This window comes from Salvia miltiorrhiza, chromosome 5 (genome assembly GCF_028751815.1).
Source record: "Salvia miltiorrhiza cultivar Shanhuang (shh) chromosome 5, IMPLAD_Smil_shh, whole genome shotgun sequence".
NCBI lineage: Eukaryota > Viridiplantae > Streptophyta > Magnoliopsida > Lamiales > Lamiaceae > Salvia > Salvia miltiorrhiza.
In genome coordinates this window covers 2,292,274-2,311,083 of record NC_080391.1, presented here as the reverse complement: position 1 = coordinate 2,311,083, position 18,810 = coordinate 2,292,274, and the positions used below count along the sequence as shown (strand labels likewise).

The window sequence follows — 18,810 nt, the reverse complement described above, 5'->3', positions numbered from 1 at the left end:
AGAAGCGCACCACTTTTGTTGGGATGGAGGGACTTAGGGAGTATTGATCAAGTTTGTTGTCATGGAGGTAGTATATCAAATTTTAAGTGAAACGTTGTTGCTCTATCTTTCACACACACACACACACACGCGTCCAATTGTCGTTTTCTTTAATAAGTTTATGATTTTGATTTCTTGAGAATTATTTTTTATTTTAACGTCCTCATAATTGATTTTTGTTTTTAGCTCCCTTCAAATTTTATTTCTGGCTCCACCATTATACACACTACTATATAATTCGATTTATGCTTATATGTGTAATGTTATTTAATTTGACGTACCTAAATAGATTTGGGTGTCGCTTGGTAGTTAATATGTAGGCTGTTAGGAGAGAAATTATGCACTACAAAAATATGAGAATTAAGGGCAAATCATGATAATCAATTAACTAAACAAGAGAAAGTCTTGGCAGCTTCTCATCAGAGGCTACCTACTTTCAATCATCATTGATTCATTTCATAGAGAGCGCTATTTTGAGAAGACGGTCCCTTTCCCTTTGGAAGAACTGATTCGAGCGTGGAGCATCGAGCACTGCGTGTCGAGCGTTGAGCATTGAACTTAACTCAAATCTGAGGCGCAGTGAGACGAGGTAGAAGCGCGACGCAGCGAGGCGAATGGGCCGGGGAAGACGGCGTATCTATTTTTAATCGCAATATAAAATAATTTTCTGTCAAATTTCGACGAGTTATACACTAATTAAAGTAGCAGTGATTAGGCCGCGGTTCCCATTTCTTGGCAGCTTCTCATTAGAGGCTACCCACTTTCAATCATCATTTCATAGAGATCACTATTTTTAGAAGACGGTGTTGAATGCTTTTAGCACTATGAGATGGAACTGTGATGATAAATTAGATAGTAAAATATTTATCTTTAACAATTACTCACTCTTTTTTTTTTTCTTTTATTGAGAAACAATTACTCACTCTTTTAAGTGTTCTATTTTAATATTTTCATTATTTCATAATAAGTGTGTCATTTTAAAATTTGAGGCTATAATCACGATGTTCTTCCTATTTTATTCTTTTTTAATAATATTTGTTAGAATAAAATACTCCCTCCGTCCACGAAATGAGTACCCATTTGTGGACGGCACGGGTTTTAAGAAATGCATGGAGCATAGTGTGAATAGTTTAAGGGTCCCACTTTTTGAGTGTATTAATTAAAGAGATGTGTGGGGTACATTTGCCAAAAAGGGAAATGGGTACTCATTTTGTGGACGGACGAAAAAGGAAATATGGGTAATCATATCGTGGACGGACGAAAAATATATATATATATATATTCCATAAAAAGAGCATAAATTATTTTTCACTTTAAAGAATATCAATAATGGTTCCTTAATTCTCTCTGTTGTGACTCAAACCGCCAATCTATTTATCAAATGAGAAGCATCTTACTAATTAATCCATATGTGTTTCAATGTCATAAATGATAATATTTTGATATTACATAATTTATTTATTTTAAAAAAGAAGTATAAAATATGTCTTGTCCACGAGAGGATGTACTAGTTATCTCTCAAAATGCAAGTTCTTGGAAGTTTCTCCATATTAGAATGTCACAATGTGGATAAAAAGAAAAAAGAAGAATTGTCATTGTCACAATATGGCACATCTATCTAATCCAAGAGTTGCAAAAAGTTTTCTGCCACTAGGCCATAATCTGGACCAGATGCTCGCAGGCGGATGAGCAGTGGTCTCAAGAAGATGTTCTTTATCGTCGTTTAAAGCATCGGCATCGAGGCTTACGCCGGGAGCCTCTTCTTGCAGATCCTCACCACCAGCCTCAGAAATCTCCCCTGGTTTCTTGTCAAACAATCCCTTGAACTGTTGACGAGCTCGTTTATGAATTTCCTGCCACATGCATCGGTACAAAAACAATCGACTGATAAGAAACCTTGGTATTTGTTTGTTCACATGATTATAAGCGTTCCACAATTGAGGCAACATTTAATTTATACTAACCTGCTCCTCCTTTTTCAGTTTAAGAAGAGCTGCGTTGGCGGTTGCTTCTGATGATTTGTCAACGCTCGTCATCTAAAAGAGTAAGAAGAGTGATTCAAATATTAGATTATAAATAACTAAATGACCGCCTTTTGACCACACGAAACATTTCAATGATGTTACTATACCTTACTGAAATCTGCTCTAGCTTCTTCAAAATTACCAACAGCAATGTATGCCATTCCACGGCGGTACAGAGCTTTGACATGAGCTGGGTTGGCGTCTAATACCTTATAAATGCATAAATGCATTTAGTTGGTTATTTCATGTGAATGAAAAAACTAGCTCCCAAAAATAAAAAGGTAGCCACCTTCTTAATAAGAATCCAAATATGGAAAAAAGCATAACATTTCCACCATATAGTTTGTAGGATTACCTTGTTGCAGCTTTCAATTGACTTCCTGTATTCACCCATTTTCAGCAAGCAGGCAGCCGTGTTCAGGTGCAACAAATTCTTCAACCATTTTGAACAAATAAATAAAATGAACTACTTTCTGAAGATAGATAATATTGCATATACTATGGACTCATTTGGTATGCAGTATGGGATAAGGTGTTATATATTTCACTGGGATGTATTTTACATTATAACATGTTAATATCATGTTTGGTAGAATGTGTATCACGATATCTGTAATATGCAATTCATTGTTTGCTATATTGTATTAAACTTATATATAATTAATAATTGCTATAATTATGATTTGTATTACGCATAATCACTTAAATCAGTATAATACTTTCAGGCTTCAGATTTATCAAGGGCCGTGCGTTTTGTATAAATAAGATATTAGGATGTCGTACATATATTATGCACCCTAACCATGCGTACCAAACGAGCCCATTGTGCAATGACAATCAATAAAATTCTTTGTAATACATACTCTTGTGTCTGAAAATTCTTTTCCCTCATCATCATCTTGAGGATTAACATGATTAAATTCCCGAAGCACCTGCATACCAGTGTAAGTCACGTAAGGCAATCCAAATCACTCATGTAACAGTATGCTAGTCAGAAATAACTCAAGGGGTTCAACAGCTAAAATGGATAAAAGCGAGAGATATTCGGAATAGTTGCTGCTCTAGAATGCTTGAAATAGAATTGAGATCATTACATGTTCATATTTTGCTTTGGCAAGTTCATATTTGCCTTCTTTGAATAGCCTGTTACCCTGAAATACGCAGAGAATAACAAGTAAGAAGAAATATGGGATATTTACAATGTTAAGAACAAAAGCATAAAATTTTAGTCTAAAATGGCATTTCATGCTCAGACTACAGAACCGCAGATAATGTTGATTCATCTGAAATTTAGTGGAAGCAAGAAATAAAGCCCAAAATCACATCTTGTATGGGTGATTCTCCATCAGCTACCTGGGACATTCACCAGCTTGTGAAGTTGTGAGGTAATGAAGGATATGAATAAGAGAATATCAATTGGGAATTCTATCAGTGCAGTTCATCATTAGATGCATCAGTACATATCTTCTGATTGTACTAAACTTTTCTAAGCCTACCGCAAGCAGGTCAGGAGCCATAACTCATGGCGATAGCTGATTCTGACAGTATTTAAACTCAATATATTAAGATATGTAAATAACACACAAGAATTTCCTTCCCTTGCTGTCTACATTTTTATATTTGTTCTTTTTCCCTTTGTGTTTTGGGTAGAAAAACGCACTGGCAAATGAAAAAGTTCTCATTGAGTAGTCAAAGAACATATACCGTGCCTTTGATCTTCTCAACATCATCCATTATTTCTCTAAAGTTGTAACCTGTCCAGTCCTGCAGTGAGGATTCAATTAGCAACAATGTAGATAATTGGGCAAAACAAATTCAGCCAACCGAGAATGCAAACTGACGGTTAAGCTAAATACCAAAAAAATCGTTTATCTCAGCAGGATATTACAACAAACAAGAAATACATTGCGTAGTTTAATCATAATTCATAGGTTTCTACACAGGATTCGGCTATGGTGCAAAATTTTGTACCCACTGTATTCATCTTGGATTTTTCAATTTTATTGTGTTTTCATAGTCATAGTGTGATACTTGAGTCCTATAATCATGGATCAGAATACTTCTTTAAAATACTTATGCATTTCTACATTCCATTAACAAAATGTTATGTCTATGAGGCTCTTTAGCTATCCATTTCTAACTAAGTTTCATTACCAAAAGAGGAAAAAGTAATACATCTCCTCTAGCTAGTTTAAAAGTAAATTTACAAGGCTGCTTCCCTCAAGAGAGTTCCAAAATATTCTTCATGTCCTTCAATAGTCATAATTGAAAGACGACATTTCAATATGGAACGCATGGTCATATGTCTGTTACCTTTTGTTTCTCATAATCAAGAAGCTCAATCTCCCATTGCACATAAGCACCTTGAGGTACTTCTGGCCTGTTCATATTAAAGAAAAACAGAATCTAGGTAAACAAAATATTCCATATGCCGCATAAGCACTCAGCGTAATATCTATGTATGAGCACCGGTATGCCAAAGTTAACCTTGGAAACTTATCGTAAGCATAATCTGGGGGGCATGTAACAGAAGCTATCTCTCCAGGTAACATCAATCTTGTGCACATTTCAAACCCTTCTGGCACCTATTGAAACCAGAAGTAAATCATAAATCATTTACATAAGGTTTGAAGAAGTTTTACATATAAGTTTAGCTCTTAAATGTGTGGCTTACAAGGCCTTCCCCTGATCTGAACTCAAAAGGCTGACCATTGTTATCAACTCTCGTATCATAGAAAACAGTTTTTTCTTCATTGAGAAGCATTCCCTTGTAGTGGACATGTAAAAGGCTGTCATGAAGGGGGCAATCCATAGGAAATTCACCTAATATGGAAAATCATCAAAGTACATAGGATAAAAGTTTAGCAAATTGAAATGCAAAGGTAATGCTCAACTAAGCAAAAAAACACATATAGTAAGAAGTTGGTAGATGTAAATGGCTTTTATAACAATTTACATTATCTGATCAACTGTAAAACATGCATCTGTATAATATAGATCAAGGAAAGTACATAATCACAATTGAACACCTCTTCCGTCATGCAAACGGCGTTTTATCAAGCGCCCATCCCCAAGGACATCACGGACCTGCAAATATAAACCAAGTCATCTCAATGAACTTTACAGTAAAAATAAGAAATGCACTGACTAGAGTCCCCCCCCCAAAAAAATAAATAATTACACACACATACACACAAACACCCCCAGACACAAATTTTGCAACTAACTTTTCCTGAACAAGTAGAAATGAAAAGATATGTTATTGAATATAACCATGGATCTTTAATATTGATTGGTGTTAGAATTATATATATGATAGAATTGCATAGGTTATTTATATGCTTTCCTAGTTATTTTGGGACTCTTGTGTATATATAGGTGCTTTGATTAGTCCATCAATATGGAGAGAAATTTTTTCCCATCATCATGTTTCTACCTTTGAATTGCCAGTTGGCAATGACATCGGTCTCAAGATGGTAGCTCTAGTTCAGAGTCTTTCTTTTGAACAATTATGATGAAGCTGAACATAGATTGTCAATTTTACCTGAACAAAATGCAGCAACTCCACTTCAAAGTGGACTTCAGCAACACCGTCAATGAAGGGAATCAGAGGGCATTGAGTTAAGTAGTCCTTAATGACATAAATTACTGCTTTTTCTCCTCGTGTCATTGTTCCGATTCCCATCTCAAGACCCTTTGGTATCTAAGCACAAGGAAGGATAATATAAACAGAACTTAGATGTGTATAATTATCTTCAAAATTTTGGATGCATCGAAAAACATTAGCAAGTTTTCATCAGAAATATACATAGGTGTCCATTTATTTTGATGGAAAATGAGAGAAAACATATATTTTCACATCTTTACCAAAGTAAATGCACCCACAAAGTATAAGGTCAGAAGACAAAAACAATACATGACCATAAAAACAGAAATGTGCTGCTTACTTCAGATTTACCAAAAGTGAACAAAAATGGTTCCCCATGTGTATGAGAAAAGATCACCTTTCCATCTCCAGACTTCCCTGATATCCTACTCCCAATCAAATGCAAGGTAAATAACTAGTCAAGCCAAATATGCACAGGAACACAATGAACCATTATTGAGCTTGATAGAAGGGAACAAATATGGAAATAAGAAAAGACGAGAGATAGATCCGCTTCATATCTCCCAAAACTGAAGAGAAATTGATTAAAAAAGCAATTCTTGTACCAAGCTTTAACTTCATAGGGCTCTCTAGGTTGTTCCCAGCCTTGTCCATCTTCCTCTACCTATTAAACAGATTACGATCAAAACAAACAGGCATTCAACTTTTCTCCTCATAATTATGTTTTAAACATCTTAAACAACAAGTTTTCCAAGAAAATATCAATCATCGCATAAGTTTGCTCAATTAATACTATCTTGTTGTATGATTGTGAGAGTATTATTTTGTATAAATGCTCAAATGTCATGTAATAAGAAGTAAGGCATCATCTTTATGTTAAGCAATAGCAATTAAACGTAAAGTTGTGAGAAACATGGCAACAAGGTATAAGCAATTTTATAATTACCTTCTTTAAGACACCTAAATCTTCAGTAATGACCTGAGAAAATGAAGGAAAAACGTCCATATTAGTAGGTACCATGAGGTTTAATATTTTCCATGTTGAGTATCACATGACAAAAATTATAGGAAATGTCAAATTAAAATCCATGTTAGAATAGACATAAAAGTTAATGTGACAATACTCAAAATGTCAACTGAGAATGCAGTTGCCACTTGCCAGGCAAACAAATTTAGTAGCTTGAAAATTGTTTGAGCAATGAAAAGATCCTCACATAAATTAGTATGCGAACAACATCAACAGTCAACACCACCACAGAGATATTTAAATCTAAGATCTTTGAAAAGCTTAGTATAATAACAGAGTATATACCTAACAGATTACAATATAAGACAAGACTTTAACAATATTTTTATGGAAACAAAGGGTACAATGCTCTAATACTACAAGTTTTAACTAATTGTGAGATCTCATTATTCAATTGAGAAGAAAAACCAACGCGGTCTGTGAAAACTTGTGACTCACAAGAACTGGTGATAAGCTAATCCATTTAGTAAAAAAAAGTAGGACATTCTAACCTTGACTTTAGAGAATTCAATCAACTCAATCTCAAAATGAAGTTCATCATCCTTGGGAAAGCCATCAGCAATAGAAACAGGGCAATCCTCCTCACCATAATGCAGCTCAGGTTTTACCTTGAACTGAAACCAAAGGTATGTTATCATCCAGTGCAATCAGAACAAATATTCTGGTTACTCGACCCACCAGAAGTGCAGAACTAGTAGTAAGTTTTGTACGCTTTAATTTTATATGCCTTTTTATTTTCATAGGATAGGATACATACTTATCAGACAAGTCTCACTGAGAAGAGAGACTATCACAACATTCAGTCTAAAACCAGAGTGATACATTTCAGTTACTCTACAAACCGTACACATGAAAGAGTGAAATAATACACATTAAGTTATAAATGTAATCAGCCAGAACAAGTTCTTAAAAACTTACCATTGCAACTTCACCTTTCAACATTGTAGGAAAGCCTTCTAGCAATCCCAATATGATCTTACTTTTGCCCAATACCTGTCGTTTTGGAATACCAATGCCTGTAGTCAAGAGAGGTGACAAGTAAGACAGTCTCTTGCCATGTCAACATAAACATGAAAGCTGAGCAAATATTAAGTTTAGCTTTACATGTGATCAAAGAGCCACTGCAAAAATAACCCTGAGCAACACGGAAAGAACTATATGAACAAATGCTAAACAAAAGAAGCAAAGAATAGCTATAGCATGAATTGTAAGGCTCTAAGTATAATCAAGTGAACACACTCCGATCCATGGCCATCTAATTCAACTTATATATCTTTACATTGTGATTGTGAATATTCTACAAGAACTAATTCAACTAGGACATAACACGTAACAATAACAAAATCAATCCTACTAGAAGAAATAGAGCTGCCTCTCGCCTATCTTGCCACCTTTTATGCCTACGATTCTATATATGTAAACTCTTTCCACACTGACGATAACAAATGCTTAACTCACCTCCAGATTCAGCTCGAGTCGACTCAACAACAACCCCGTCTAGTGTCCGTATTGTACAGTGATATATAACCTGCAGAAAGCATCAATATTTATTAAATCGCTTTCATTTCTCCATGGATGAACTTTCACGAGCTACTATCACAACACTGTCAACCTGATCACCCTCTGTTGGTGTCTCTTCACCAGCTCCAGGCCTTATCAAAGCCTTCATCAAACTACCAGGAGGCATTTTCTTTCTCCTACATATAATTAATCCTTACTGTTAGCTAACTAAAATAGACACTGCTAAAAATTTAAGCAAAACAAAGAAAAAAAAACAATCAAATAGAAATAAAATTTGTTCTCACCTTTTGTCATCTTCAGAAACTGGTTTTTTCTTTTGTGGTTTGAATTCTGGCTCTGATTCCTCGACCACGGCCATGTTATCAGTCCACCAAAAGCAGGAGAACTCAGTTGAACTCGCGAATTTGACTTATTTGAGCTCAATTTTCTGATTCAACAGAATAATTGAAATGGCAATGAACCCTAGGTGACACGGATTAGTACAACAAATTCAGGCTAATAATTGATAAATAAACTACGCTGAAGTAGTTTATTTAGAAATGGAAGGGGCGTCGGCGCGGCGGTGGCTGCCGGCGGCTGCTATTTAATTAATTAAGTGGGCTGCCTATTTTTTTACTGTTGGACATTTTACAGTGGGCCTTATTTATTTAAATAGCTGGACCGTTTTTTTAAGCATTTGGGCCAGTATTTTTAATTATGTTCAGCCTAATTTTATTTTAAGTACTGAGCTGAAATGTTATTTATTTAAATTATTTAATTTGACCCTAATGTGAGTTTAATTAATTATTAAGAGATGATTTGCATCATAATATTATTTTATTGTGTGCAGATGTATTGATTGTTTATGATTTAATCGTTTTTGTTTATAATTCCAATTATTTAAGAAAATTGATCAAGGGTATTGTTGGCGTTCTTAGCTTAATAGTTTTCAACATTTATTGTTAAATTTTGGAAACTCGGCGTGATGAATCAAGATTAGATATCATTTGACTATAATTTAAGATTAGCCTTAAGAGACCTATTAAGAATGGAATTTCTTGTAGGCTTTGAGGATCAGGAGGATTAGCGCTGCTATTCCGATTCAGAGTTAAGATTAAATGACAGGTCTTGCCTAATCAGAGTTAAGATTATATTCTCTCTCCATACATACTTTTAAAATATTATTTAAACAATTTACACCATCCCACTTTATTTACTAATTACACATTCCTTAATCTTCGTGTCAAAAAGTAATGGGACATTTATAATGTGATAGAGAGAATAAATCTTTAAATTTTGCAATTGCAATTTCTCAAAAAAATTCAACCTATAAAAATATAACGTGCATCAATATAGAGTAAAATAGATCACAATTTCACAAGGATGATATGGTCACAATTTGAAGTAAACATGATTTTATTACCTATGGGATTATGAACCATTGTTTTTTTGTACCAATTCTATAATTCATATAAAATTGTTATTAACATACATATACATATTTCATCCATATTAATCTATAATAATTTAATACATATCCAACTAATATATACATCAACATTTATTAATTATATCAATACGTGCACAAAGTTAGATTAAATTTATATGGCTTCATTGGAATATATTATACAGGTGTGGTGGTGAATTTATTTTTAAAACACTCGCATATAATCACTATATATATTGTCAAACATACTTATATATCTATCAATTCTATAAAGCAATACATATTGCAGCCTCTATAGTGATTCTCTCTTCTACATGGCACTCCCACAATCCTTTATTTCATATTATCTCAAATGTTTTTTCCTCACGCCTAGCTTCAGCCTTCACATCTTTTTTCCCACAAATTTTACACAGCCCACGCTTCAGCCGTTACATCTCTCAAAGCTTCTCTCCCAATATGAGTTTCCATCAATCTTGCCACAAATCTCAAACAATCCCCTGTGTAATTGAGAGATTTATTCTCTGTCGCGACTTCTCAAACAATCTCAAACTAAATTGCGGTGTCGCCGCCGTCCTAAGTGCGGCGTTGCTCCGCCTCATCTCTGACTCCCTCTCTCCTTCCTTAATTCCTTCGATTCTGTTTCCACTTCTTAAACCCATGAGAATTCTCCATTCGAAGCAATTAATACAAGAGCCCTAAGATTTCTTCTTTCCTAATCCCGTTGCCCTTCTTCTAGACTCCGGCGAAATAGCCGCCGCGTCGCCGCTGAGCTTGCGGCTCGTCCGGCCTCGAGTCACCGCTGAGCCCTGAAGTTCGTCCACCGCGCCGTCGACCACCACCGACGACTTCTCTATTTTGATACCTCCATTTCCGGATCCGCCGTGATTCTTCCTACCCGCCGTGATTCTTCCTACACAGCCATGGTAAGTATTAAATTAGTTTCCTAATTTAATAACGCGTTTTCCTATTTTAGATATAGAATGATTATTATTTTAGAAAGAATAAATTTTGGAAAGAATTTTAACAATGGAAACTTATAACCTAGATTTTTAGCTATAAATTCCTTAGTTAATTGAGTGTGATTTGTAAACGCAAGAGTATTCATATAGAGCAAAAGCTGATGCAAGTTTTGAGATTTCTGATAATTTTTGTTCTTTGCAAGTTTTGAGATTTCTGATCATTTTTGTTCTGATAATAGTAGGAAACGAATTATTGATATTGTATTCAGAGTAGACTGAAATCGATGTTTGATCACTCCTGGTAATGGTTCATGGTATTTTTCCATTGATTCAAATTATTTTGGCTGATTTGCTGCTCATATAGACTTGGAATCTTAGGATATTTTGAGTGGTTGATCATTTGATCGGTGTATTTTTTAGATTTATTTGTTGAATCTTGTATTTTCAAATACAAGTGCTGGGTGGATCGGGGGTGTTAACCTGGATAATGGTGGCGCGAATGACCCGAAGAACCTTAAAAGTCAAGGTAAATAATGCTTGCTTTATTATAAGGAAATTCTATACATAATGCCGTCTGTGTTCTCTGGCTAATTCAGTAGGAAACATGTAAGTAAATGATGGAATAATGCTAGGGTCGTGGGCCGCCTAGGGCGAGGGAACTGCCTTTCGATTATCTTCCGGTAATCAGAAATATCATACTCTTTTAATGTGATTTGATTATCTGCGTAGTTTTGATTTGAAGATGAATTTGATTGATTGATAGGAAGAATTCAAGGCGCTGCCGGAGGCTGGGGATTTCACCATATTCATGGGCCTCGACAAGTACGAGAACGAGGAGCTCATCAAATATGAATTTCCTGAAGATATTTGGTATACTTTTTTCATTTTATTATTTTTATTATAACACCTTAATTGTTGAAATACTTTGAGTTGATTTTGTTGGAGTTGTTGCGAGCTGCATTTGGGGGGAAGTGGTTTCCAATGTGTTTATGTGTCACGACCGGTCCTAATTAAGGATAATTAAGTCGGGAAACCGTGACTAATGGAGGGATATTAGAAGCGGGGTAGAAAGGGGATAATTAAACAAAGAAGAATCACATTTCATAATTTAACAAAAGGAATTTTTATAATATAACAGAAGTTTAGTCGTATAGACTCACATAACTAATAAGTTCAGATATCTCTGACTTAGCCAAATAAACATAAAACTTCTGAGTACGCAGCGGAATAAGGTTCTGATTACATGTATGAAGACATGTAACCCTAGAGTTCATTAATACATAATAAGACAAAAGAATCCCGCTCGTCACTTCATCACCATCTGCAGCTGCTCAACCTGCACATTTAGAAATATATGCAGGGCTTGAGTACAAAAGTACTCAATGGGCACGTATGCCTAAGTATAAAAATACATGCTTTAAAACTGTAAATTGTCATGCCATCATAAACAGTATAGCAAGGGAGTTTTTCGCTAAGAGGCCCAAGCTTACTAAATTCATTTGTGATTCTTAAAGTTCGACTGCAGTCTAAGTTCTCTTGTAATCTATCATATCTGGAACTTTGTGCCGGAGAGGTGGCCACCTCTCACGGTCACTTGACCGGCCAACCCGCTAGATGACTCACGGTCACTGGTGTACACTAGCCCTGGCAGGATAGCTATCAACTGCTCAAGACCCGAATTCGATTACATGATAAAAGCCACATCAGATAGATATCATACTGAAATTTAAACATTTTATGGCAAGACAATATTTGAAATAACTTCAATTAATTTAGTCATGAAATAACTTGCTTGAACGTAACATTTAAACTCATTTGATATATATGAAAGTAATGCCCACCTGATAGTGATTTTCTGTGATACAAAAGCTCCTCAATAGATTGTCAATCTCGCCCTTGACCTTTATTACGAGAATATATGTACATATATAAGATATTTGCTCGAATAAAAATCCTCAAATGAGAATGTGTATTTAACTATGCATGATCCTTATGCATGAATTATTATTCTGAAATAATAATCAGGGAATTTCTATTGTTAATCCAAGCTATCGGATTTAAACAAAAGCTAAGTCTCGTCTCATGAAGCCAGATAATTAATAAAAATTAATCCGTTCTCTTAGGGTGTTCTAATCCGCCAATTAAATAAACCCCATTCCTCGTAGTCAATAGAAAATAAATAAATACTTCAACTTATTCGCTTTATAACCTCATAATTAATCGGGCTTAATAAATAGGAACAAGTAATGTTATAAGATTAAATAATTAAAAGGCTCAACATAAGGCAGCCTAATAATTGATTAAATAGAAGTGGGCTTGAATAATTAACATGAGAGGCCCAATTGAAATAATTCATCAACTCAAGTAATTAAATAAATCTTGGCCCAAATAAATAAATAATTTGATTAGCTGGCTCAATTAAATAAATCAAACGAGGCCCAACGAAAATAATATAACAGCCCAATTAAAATAAAATAGATGGGCTTTAATTTAAATAAATTCGGCCCAATTAAATAATGTAATAAAAGCCCATCTGAGTAAAATAAATAAGGCCCAACTGAAATAGAATAACTAAGGCCCAACTGAAATGATACAGCAGCCCAAATATGTGAATCATTAAAGGCCCATATAATAAATCAAGGCCCAATTTATAATTAACATCAGCTCATTTATTAAAATAAATAGAGCCCAAACATTTGGCCCAATTCAATTAAAATAGAAGCCCAAATTAAGATAAGAGCCCATCTCACACACACTCTCGGTTCTCTATTTTTCCTAACAAATCACGCACACACACAAAAGAACGCACACCTCTCTCTCTCACCCAAAACAGTCAAGCTCTCTCTCTCTATTTCTCCCTCTCGCTCCAGCCGAGGCGCCGACCGCTGCTGCTCCGCAATCCGGCGAGTCGACGCTTCGTCGTTTCTCCTTGTCAACGTTAATCCCTCAACGTCCTTCTTATCCTCTCCGAAACAGAGCTGTCACTCTCTCTCTCAAAATCAGTCGAGAACTCTCCTCTGAGGGGCTCGCCGCCGCGGCTCCGAAATCCGGCGAGTGGCTGGCGACCGTCTTCGTCAACTACACCGCTGTCTCTGCAAATCCGGCGGCACCCGCTGTTACCTCCGATCTATTTTCCCCTCTTCGTCTGGAGTTCGTTCAAGGCGGGGAGAGCGAGCCCTAATTCACAAATTGAAGGTCGCCGTCGTCGCTGCAACCGGTGTCCGGCGAACGGCCATCGTCTCCGAGCGGCGTTGTCCAAGTCGCTGCTGATGTCTCTCAAAATCAGGGAAGTGATTTGAGCCCTAATCTTCCTTCCTCAAATTTGAGTTCTAGCTTTCCTTGTCGCCGAGAATCTGCCGCAGCTGTCACACGATTTCCGCCGAGCCCCGACACCGCTGCTGCTACTGGAAGGCCGGCTTCGCCGTTGCTATCGCTGTTCCCGGCGTTGCTCCGATTTCTGGAGTCGGTCAGTTTCTTCCCCTCTAGCTGGTTAACGCCGTAGCTGTCGCCTTCAAGTCTCGCTAGCACCTTTGCCGCCGCCGCCGGGTTCTAGAATCGGCGAGATCTCCGTGCTCTCCTCACTGTGTTCGTCCGGCAGGTAGCAAGCCAGAGGCTGCCACCGCCAAGGACAGTCGCCCTCCTCTTTCTCCGGCAGTTAGGCTCGGCAGTTGCTTGGGCAGTCGGCCCATTTTTCCCAAAGCTAAGTTCGATTCCCAATTGTCGTGTAAAAGGAATTCTTGTGGTATCTAATACTCTATGAATCTCATAAATGTTATTGCTATCTTGAGTACTTGGTTTAGAAGCTAAAATGTTGAAACGTAATTATCTCGCATAAAAATTTCTAGTCTGATGCTGCTATTTATGCCTTTGTCTTGTGAATAAAAACTGATTGAGTTATTCTATATCTGAATTTTTGATTGATCTAAACATGCTATGTTGGGGTGTGAAATATGTAAACATATAGACTAACTTAAGATGGTAATACCTTGATTGTTTTGTCCTTTTGGCTGTCTGTTGCTTTGTTTGAGTTTAATGAGGAGATAGCTGAAAAAGAGTCACATATCTTGTTTTTCTTTAACAATGCAGGGAGAATTAAGAAGAAAAAAAAAAAAATGGATAAAGCTAAGCCAATCTTACCTCTTCGAAGTTGGCAGAAATTTACAACTCTATCTCTTTCAATTTTTCTGGTTCTGGTGTTAAAGAAAATGAATGAAGATTATAATGTTGGCTGATTTGATTGACGTTGCTGATGGTAATGATGGTGGAGATGGTTGTGGTTTAAAGAAAATGGTAACAAAGTTTAGTGGGAAATTTGATGATAATGATGATAGTGAAAAAGTGGAGTTAGTGGCAAAATGAAGTGGGGAGCAAAAGTAGTGGAAAGAAAAGAAAGAATAAAAAAAATGTAGTATAAGATTAATGATGTATTTTCTATGTCTCGATGATTCTGTAACTGTAATAAAATACTGGCTTCGATTCTACTTGATATCGTATATTTACATAAATCTCGATTTCGACATATGATATCTCTCTAAAATCGATAAGTTATAAAATGAATCTAAATTAAATCCGTAGATTTAATTCGTTTGTTGTTCTAATATTTAAATTAAATCCGCAGATTTAATTAACTCACAAGTCGGAAATAATCCACGACTTAAGTAAAAATAAAATCAAATTCCATCTCACTTAAATAAATAACGTGACTTTGCTAAGTCAGTTATAATTCTGAAATAATATCATTGACTGCTTTAACAATATAAATTCAGGATCATAAGCTGAATTCATATCAGAATAATATCCGTTTTCATTCACTGATGAACAAAAATACACACTCATTACTGGATTTAAAATATATAAAAGAGCGGGTCACTACATTATGCAGAAGGAATATGTGAGAATGGTGATGGCACTTTGTTTGTAATAGGATGATTTTGTTTGTGAAAATTAAGAATTTGTTTTTTTGGTTATGTGAAGCTATGTATGCTCTGTTTAGAAGCTTATTTGATGGGACTGTATTTTCAATTCCGGTGGAAATTGAGTTGGGAATTTGTTAACTTTGGAATTAGAAACGATAGAGCTGAACTATTAATGAGATGTTTTGGGGTTTATTGTGTGTGTCTCTGGAATTTCTTTCACCCGTGCTAGATTGTGGAAGTTCTATTCGATTGAGGTTTATTTTTCTTCAATGATTGCTCTAGGATTGTCTCGGTGCAGATTTATTTATTTTTTCTAAAATAGATATCTCTCTTTTCTTTGTTTGTTTTAATTTCCTTGTAGTTGTATTCACATTTTGCATGATTTCTCTGCCTTTAATTTTTTTAGGGTGGAGGAAAAGATGCTGCTGCTTTCTCTAATTTTCGGACCTCACTAGATTTTTATTTTTAGGGGTCCAAATGTACAACCTAACCTCATTGCAATTTGTCCTGGAATTGTATTCCAGTTAATATGGCAGGAAAACAGAGGGACTTTGGAGGAGTGGAGAAGGGAGATGATCAGGCTACACGGCTTGATCCTGGGAAAAAAACATTAGCTCAGATTTTTCAAGATGACTCTTTTAGGGAGTTTGAGTTCAAGCAGTATTTATTTGCTTGTCAAGCTAAGGTATGAAAGTTAATCATAAACATGCTTAGGTTTGTTTCGTAATATGTGTCATGTATGCCATGATGCTCTATTATAATACAGGCTTCCCTTCTATTATTATGTTTTTCTACTACAATATTTTTACATTAAGAATTATGTTGTGGATATCTCAATGAATTGGTTGTTCTATGTGACATATTCTCTTTGTTTTTCTCTGAAAAAAATTATTGTTGCTTTCATTATCCTTTGCTTTAACCTTCACGCATGCTCCAAAAAGGGTTTCTGTGACTTCAGCTTCTCTTTAAATTAAAACGTCCATTTGAGGCTGCATCAATGGGTTATTCGTTCATAATCAGCTTCTCAGGGGGGCATTAGCTTTGCATGAGGTATTAGCATTGAGTTCTGATGGATTCTTATCTTAATTACATTGTGTTGAATTTTTCACCTTTTATGTTTTGGGTTCTCTCAGAGTATGTTGCCATTTTGTATGCGTGAAGTCTGGGTAATCACAGCTTGCTTGGCGTTAATCGGTGCAACTGCTTCTAACTATGAAGATGGATTAGCAGCACCTGATGCTGAAAAGGAGTTTTACTTGGTCCAAGGGGAGTTATATACTTTGTGCCATACAAAGGTAACAATGCAATTTCATAAGAGTAGTTTTAGAAAACTGAGAGTGTATAGCATCTCTCTGTTTCCTTGCCAATACAAGCACAGAGAATGTACATTTACCTGGAAGTTGGTCATGAAATGCTGATATTTGCTAGCATACTGTTTTAATTTGCCTCGAGATTGGTCTTAAATTTTTTAAAATTAATTCACTTTCATTTATTATTTCTTGTCAAGATGGCCAATGCCACCAAATATCATACCTTAAAAATAGCCAATTAGATATTAAATTTTGTTTAACATATTATTTTCGTTCAATTTTAATTTTGTTTTATTGAAAACAAAAAATCAATCTTACAAAATGATTATTCACATGTCTTTGTCTAAGTTATGTGATGATGAATTAGTCATACATATAACTTGCTTTAAGTATATATATTTTTAAAATGACAAATAAAGATTATAAACTAGAAGTGTACCGTAAATCATTTAAAATGTTTTTTAGAAAATATATAAAACATTAAGATAATCATTAGTATTTTAAATCAATTTGTATGACTAATTCATCACGATAACTCATTATAAACATTGTTTACCTTTACTTAAAAGTTCTTTTGATTTATATGTATATGGATTACCATAAACTATGTAAATTATTTTTTTATAAAATATTAAATCCTCTTTATAATATCCAATTCATACTAATCCATTATTATCTTTTTGTGGATTATTATTAGATATTACATGAGAGTGCTTAATATAAGATGATTTTCTAAACATAATATTTACATATAAAATAAATTAAAATATGATAAAATCGGCTTAATATATTTAAAACTAATTCGCATTGACATGTCAGCATAAGTTTTTTATTGGTTCAACATGACAAAGTTATTTTTTTGTATTAAATTAAGAACAATACAAAATTGACTAATCAATTGATAAGCATTTGAGCTAGGTATATGCTTATTTATAGCTCTAGACGAGATGATTCTCAAAATTCATTTATGGTATTTCAAACTTCATACCGAGATAATCTTAAAAAGTTAGAGGTGGTCTATCAAGTTCCACGAGACGTACTCAGAACTCAGTTTTGGTTCCAAACAATATGATGCTCACAAGTTATAAGTAGTTAGTCAAGCTTCAAACGAGATGATGCTCATAATTTAATTTTGACCTTTTAACCTCAAAATGAGTGATGCTTAGCACTCAACTCCGATTTTTCAAGCTCTAAATGATTGATGCTTAGAACTCAGCACCGTTCTATAAAAACTATGGACTGGATGATGCTCACAAGTCGATTATGGTCTTTCAAGCTCCACATGAGATGACTCTCACAAGTCAGTTTAGTCTTACGAGCTCCAAACCAAATTAGATATTGCTCACAAGTCAGTTCTTATTTTTCAAGTTGCATATGAGATTATATTCAAAAGTTAGTTATATTTTTTCAAGCTTCAGATGGTGATACTCATAAATGAAATGTCACGTTTCAAGTTTCAAACAAGATGATGATTAAAAGTTCGATGTACAAAAGTCAAATGAATATTTCGAGTTACTGATAAGATGATGCTGACATATAAGATGTGGTCTTATTTCTTACCTGTTAAGATAATTATACTCACAGCTCACATATAATATTAGTAAATCTTTTCTATATACGATTAACAAGAAATATGATATATCAATACTCTAAAATCCCCAATCCCTCATCAACTTTTTATTAAATTTCATCAAATGAAAACTTATATAAAAAGGGGCCATCTATTCTAACTCCTAACAAAAAATAAATAAATAGTTAATTGACGAAAATTATTTAAATTATTATAGTTTAAACTGTACCACTAATTTAATTCTAGCAAGTAAATTAATTTTAAAAAATCATATAAAGAACATTTCATATGTTATTACTCCCCCCGTCCACGAAATGAGTACCTATTTGTGGATGACACAGATTTTAAAAAAATGTATTGAGTGCGGTATTAATGGAATAAAGTTTTCACTTTTTGAGGGTATTAATTAAA

General features: G+C 34.8%; 2 protein-coding genes and 1 long non-coding RNA gene across 12 annotated transcripts; 2 read left to right on the top strand and 1 right to left on the bottom strand.

Moving 5' to 3' along the window:
• Nucleotides 1-1,412: 1,412 nt before the first annotated feature.
• LOC130985026 (peptidyl-prolyl cis-trans isomerase PASTICCINO1-like) lies at nucleotides 1,413-8,780 on the bottom strand. The gene is made up of 20 exons (XM_057907774.1): nucleotides 8,503-8,780; nucleotides 8,310-8,394; nucleotides 8,156-8,225; nucleotides 7,616-7,713; nucleotides 7,189-7,311; nucleotides 6,617-6,649; nucleotides 6,276-6,334; nucleotides 6,011-6,095; nucleotides 5,608-5,766; nucleotides 5,093-5,150; nucleotides 4,738-4,886; nucleotides 4,551-4,648; nucleotides 4,377-4,443; nucleotides 3,768-3,827; nucleotides 3,158-3,214; nucleotides 2,927-2,995; nucleotides 2,419-2,496; nucleotides 2,171-2,272; nucleotides 2,004-2,075; nucleotides 1,413-1,892 (listed from the first exon to the last, which is right to left on the bottom strand). The coding sequence occupies exons 1-20, from the start codon at nucleotides 8,574-8,576 to the stop codon at nucleotides 1,638-1,640; spliced, it is 1,851 nt and encodes a 616-aa protein (XP_057763757.1). The 5' UTR covers nucleotides 8,577-8,780; the 3' UTR covers nucleotides 1,413-1,637.
• On the top strand, nucleotides 3,221-3,660 carry LOC130985027 (uncharacterized). The gene is made up of 2 exons (XR_009088860.1): nucleotides 3,221-3,448; nucleotides 3,569-3,660. It is a non-coding gene; the product is annotated as an uncharacterized LOC130985027 (long non-coding RNA).
• A 1,167-nt stretch (nucleotides 8,781-9,947) lies between the features above and the next one.
• Nucleotides 9,948-17,014, top strand: LOC130985024 (trafficking protein particle complex II-specific subunit 130 homolog). 10 transcript variants are annotated; one of them, XR_009088854.1, is made up of 6 exons: nucleotides 9,948-10,567; nucleotides 11,059-11,129; nucleotides 11,200-11,283; nucleotides 11,367-11,473; nucleotides 16,044-16,569; nucleotides 16,653-17,014. XR_009088854.1 is itself a non-coding variant. In XM_057907773.1 (5 exons), exons 3-5 carry the CDS (start codon nucleotides 11,452-11,454, stop codon nucleotides 16,935-16,937), a joined length of 468 nt encoding a protein of 155 aa, XP_057763756.1. In that variant the 5' UTR covers nucleotides 10,595-11,129; nucleotides 11,203-11,283; nucleotides 11,371-11,451; the 3' UTR covers nucleotides 16,938-16,970. The 10 variants fall into 10 exon arrangements, 4 of the variants coding, with proteins under 4 accessions (XP_057763756.1, XP_057763755.1, XP_057763754.1 ...); XR_009088857.1 differs by having other exon boundaries at nucleotides 11,024-11,129; XR_009088859.1 differs by lacking the exon at nucleotides 9,948-10,567 and adding an exon at nucleotides 10,584-10,904 and having other exon boundaries at nucleotides 11,024-11,129; nucleotides 11,203-11,283.
• The last annotated feature ends 1,796 nt before the right edge of the window (nucleotides 17,015-18,810 follow it).

What these genes read in the sequence shown, in the direction of transcription:
- LOC130985026 (XM_057907774.1), bottom strand. Translation starts at nt 8,576, where the DNA reads ATGGCCGTGGTCGAGGAATCAGAGCCAGAATTCAAACCACAAAAGAAA. An exon ending in CCCTATGAAGTTAAAGCTTG is followed by an intron (nt 6,096 to 6,275) that starts GTACAAGAATTG and finishes GATTGGGAGTAG; the next exon opens with GATATCAGGGAAGTCTGGAG. An exon ending in AGTTGCTGCATTTTGTTCAG is followed by an intron (nt 5,151 to 5,607) that starts GTAAAATTGACA and finishes TTATATTTGCAG; the next exon opens with GTCCGTGATGTCCTTGGGGA.
- LOC130985024 (XM_057907773.1), top strand. Translation starts at nt 11,452, where the DNA reads ATGAATTTCCTGAAGATATTTG. An exon ending in GAATTTCCTGAAGATATTTG is followed by an intron (nt 11,474 to 16,043) that starts GTATACTTTTTT and finishes ATTGTATTCCAG; the next exon opens with TTAATATGGCAGGAAAACAG. An exon ending in TATTTGCTTGTCAAGCTAAG is followed by an intron (nt 16,205 to 16,652) that starts GTATGAAAGTTA and finishes GGGTTCTCTCAG; the next exon opens with AGTATGTTGCCATTTTGTAT.